Source organism: Mycetomoellerius zeteki, unplaced genomic scaffold (assembly GCF_001594055.1).
Source record: "Mycetomoellerius zeteki isolate Tzet28-1 unplaced genomic scaffold, Tzet1.0 scaffold53, whole genome shotgun sequence".
Taxonomy (NCBI): Eukaryota; Metazoa; Arthropoda; class Insecta; order Hymenoptera; family Formicidae; genus Mycetomoellerius; species Mycetomoellerius zeteki.
The window spans coordinates 6,274-8,043 of NW_017257534.1; the positions used below are offsets into that span (position 1 = coordinate 6,274).

General features: G+C 36.0%; 1 protein-coding gene across 1 annotated transcript; it reads right to left on the bottom strand.

Annotated features, from left to right (window-relative positions):
- Nucleotides 1–1,064: 1,064 nt before the first annotated feature.
- Nucleotides 1,065–1,615, bottom strand: LOC108727772 (THAP domain-containing protein 5). Its single transcript, XM_018456006.1, has 3 exons — nt 1,461–1,615; nt 1,229–1,369; nt 1,065–1,153 (listed from the first exon to the last, which is right to left on the bottom strand). The coding sequence occupies exons 1-3, from the start codon at nt 1,506–1,508 to the stop codon at nt 1,112–1,114; spliced, it is 231 nt and encodes a 76-aa protein (XP_018311508.1). The 5' UTR covers nt 1,509–1,615; the 3' UTR covers nt 1,065–1,111.
- Nucleotides 1,616–1,770: the final 155 nt, after the last annotated feature.

The following is a 1,770-nucleotide window of genomic DNA, read 5'->3' on the forward strand; positions in this document are numbered from 1 at the left end:
TTATAGTAAATAAATATTTCAAAATAAAACAGTGTTTAAATCGATTTTGCTTAAATCGAATAAATATATATTTACATTTAGTAAATATTTCGTTAGTACTAGCTGTTCGTTGTCGCTCCGAATGAATCCAGCGTACTTGGATATGATCCATTTAATGCTGCGAATGCTTCGTTGATCAATTTAGAAGAAAGAATTTTACGAATTGATCAATCAAAGAATGCTTCGAGAGACAAAACGAACAATGCTAACAATGTAAGTATACTTCTCATTTCTGCAAAATTAAATAATAATTCTTACTGGAACAAACCTAGCTTGTCTATACTTTGTGTATTGGAACAAGTTGAGAAGGCACACTTTGCTGGCATTGTAATTGATAATTTGAAAACTATATTAACGGAATCTCACATCAAGGAAGGTCATATTTGTTACAAGCGTACACAGCTGCCGCAGAACGCCATATTGCATTCCTTCGATATATCATGATCGAAGTAACAAGGTCTGCTCGTTTCTCGAACAGATTTTCGTCCGATTCTGCGCAGGACTGAATCGCGCCATTTTGCATCACACAACGGTGACGCATGAGTGTGTGCGTGTGTGTGTGTTGTGTATTTTCTCAAACTGCTCAAGTCTCACTGTTTACTATTCTATAAAATCAACGCATATGCGAGTGCATCATTCTTGTGGAAAATAATTGAGTGAACTGTGATTGTTTTGCTCCAAAGATCCATCGTGTGCAATAAAGAATTGCAAAACACTAACAAATACGAAGAAACGAAAAATGAGTTTCTTTTCTTTTCCGAAAATTACGGAAATAATTGAAAAATGGAAAACCATATGCAAAGAAAATGTGAATCCGAAAAATGGTGTGTATATTTCCCTATTTGTAACTACTACATGCAACTTATGCAGAATTCGGTTAACCAAGAGAAAGCTACTGAGGAGCCTCGCCACACTCTTCAGTAGCTTTCTCTTGATTAACCGAATTCTGCAATAGAAAAACTCAGACGATTAAGATTCTGGATCGTGCAATTCAATCTTCTTCCATTAATATATAGTATTGCGGTTTGAAAAAATACCAATTCTTGAAGCATCGATCGGTTAAAACTACCGACTATATTGCTACTTGAGCAGGCGTTGCGTTTTCATCACGATTCTGAAAGGAGCGAAAAAATATTAATCTTGACAGTGATAGGTTAAAAAAATGTGGTTAATTTTGGTCGAAAGTAACCTTGTACAGTGATTTTCGTCTAGGTGGGTTGATTCGTGGCGGGGGGTTGGGCAGATCGAAAAGCGTTGGGACTGCATTCGGTTTAAGTTTTCTCCAGCCATCAATGCGGTGGGCTTCGAATTGGGAATCTTCAAAATGTACCTTGAAACAAACAAGAAAATATTATTAGCGTTGAGTATTAGGCCATTGTGTGATATGATAAAAAAAATTATATCCTTATTTTGATGCTTACCTCACACAATCGCGAAGAAGTGGTCGGTATCCACTTATCTCGTCGCATATTGTCCCACGTTTACTCTTCGGGAACAAGAAGAGCCTATAGCCCTTGTCAACCCGATTACTGCAATTAACTGCGGCACAGCCAGGCATTTTTTAAATGCGAATACTTATGCCCTTATTACGATTTATTTCTGTAACAAGAAAATAACGTCTTGAGGGTTATCTTTCTGAGACATAAATATTTGCAGATAAAAAGAACAAATTTCTATTCTGACACAGAAATTAATTATTTTCGTGTTTGTGTGAATGTCTTTTTTTTTAAA

Bases quoted from the DNA above. Each gene is read 5' to 3' on its own strand.
- LOC108727772 (XM_018456006.1), bottom strand. From the start codon at position 1,508: ATGCGACGAGATAAGTGGATACCGACCACTTCTTCGCGATTGTGTGAG. The intron at 1,370-1,460 runs GTAAGCATCAAA...GTTTGTTTCAAG, and splicing joins CTTCTTCGCGATTGTGTGAG to GTACATTTTGAAGATTCCCA. The intron at 1,154-1,228 runs GTTACTTTCGAC...CGCTCCTTTCAG, and splicing joins GACGAAAATCACTGTACAAG to AATCGTGATGAAAACGCAAC.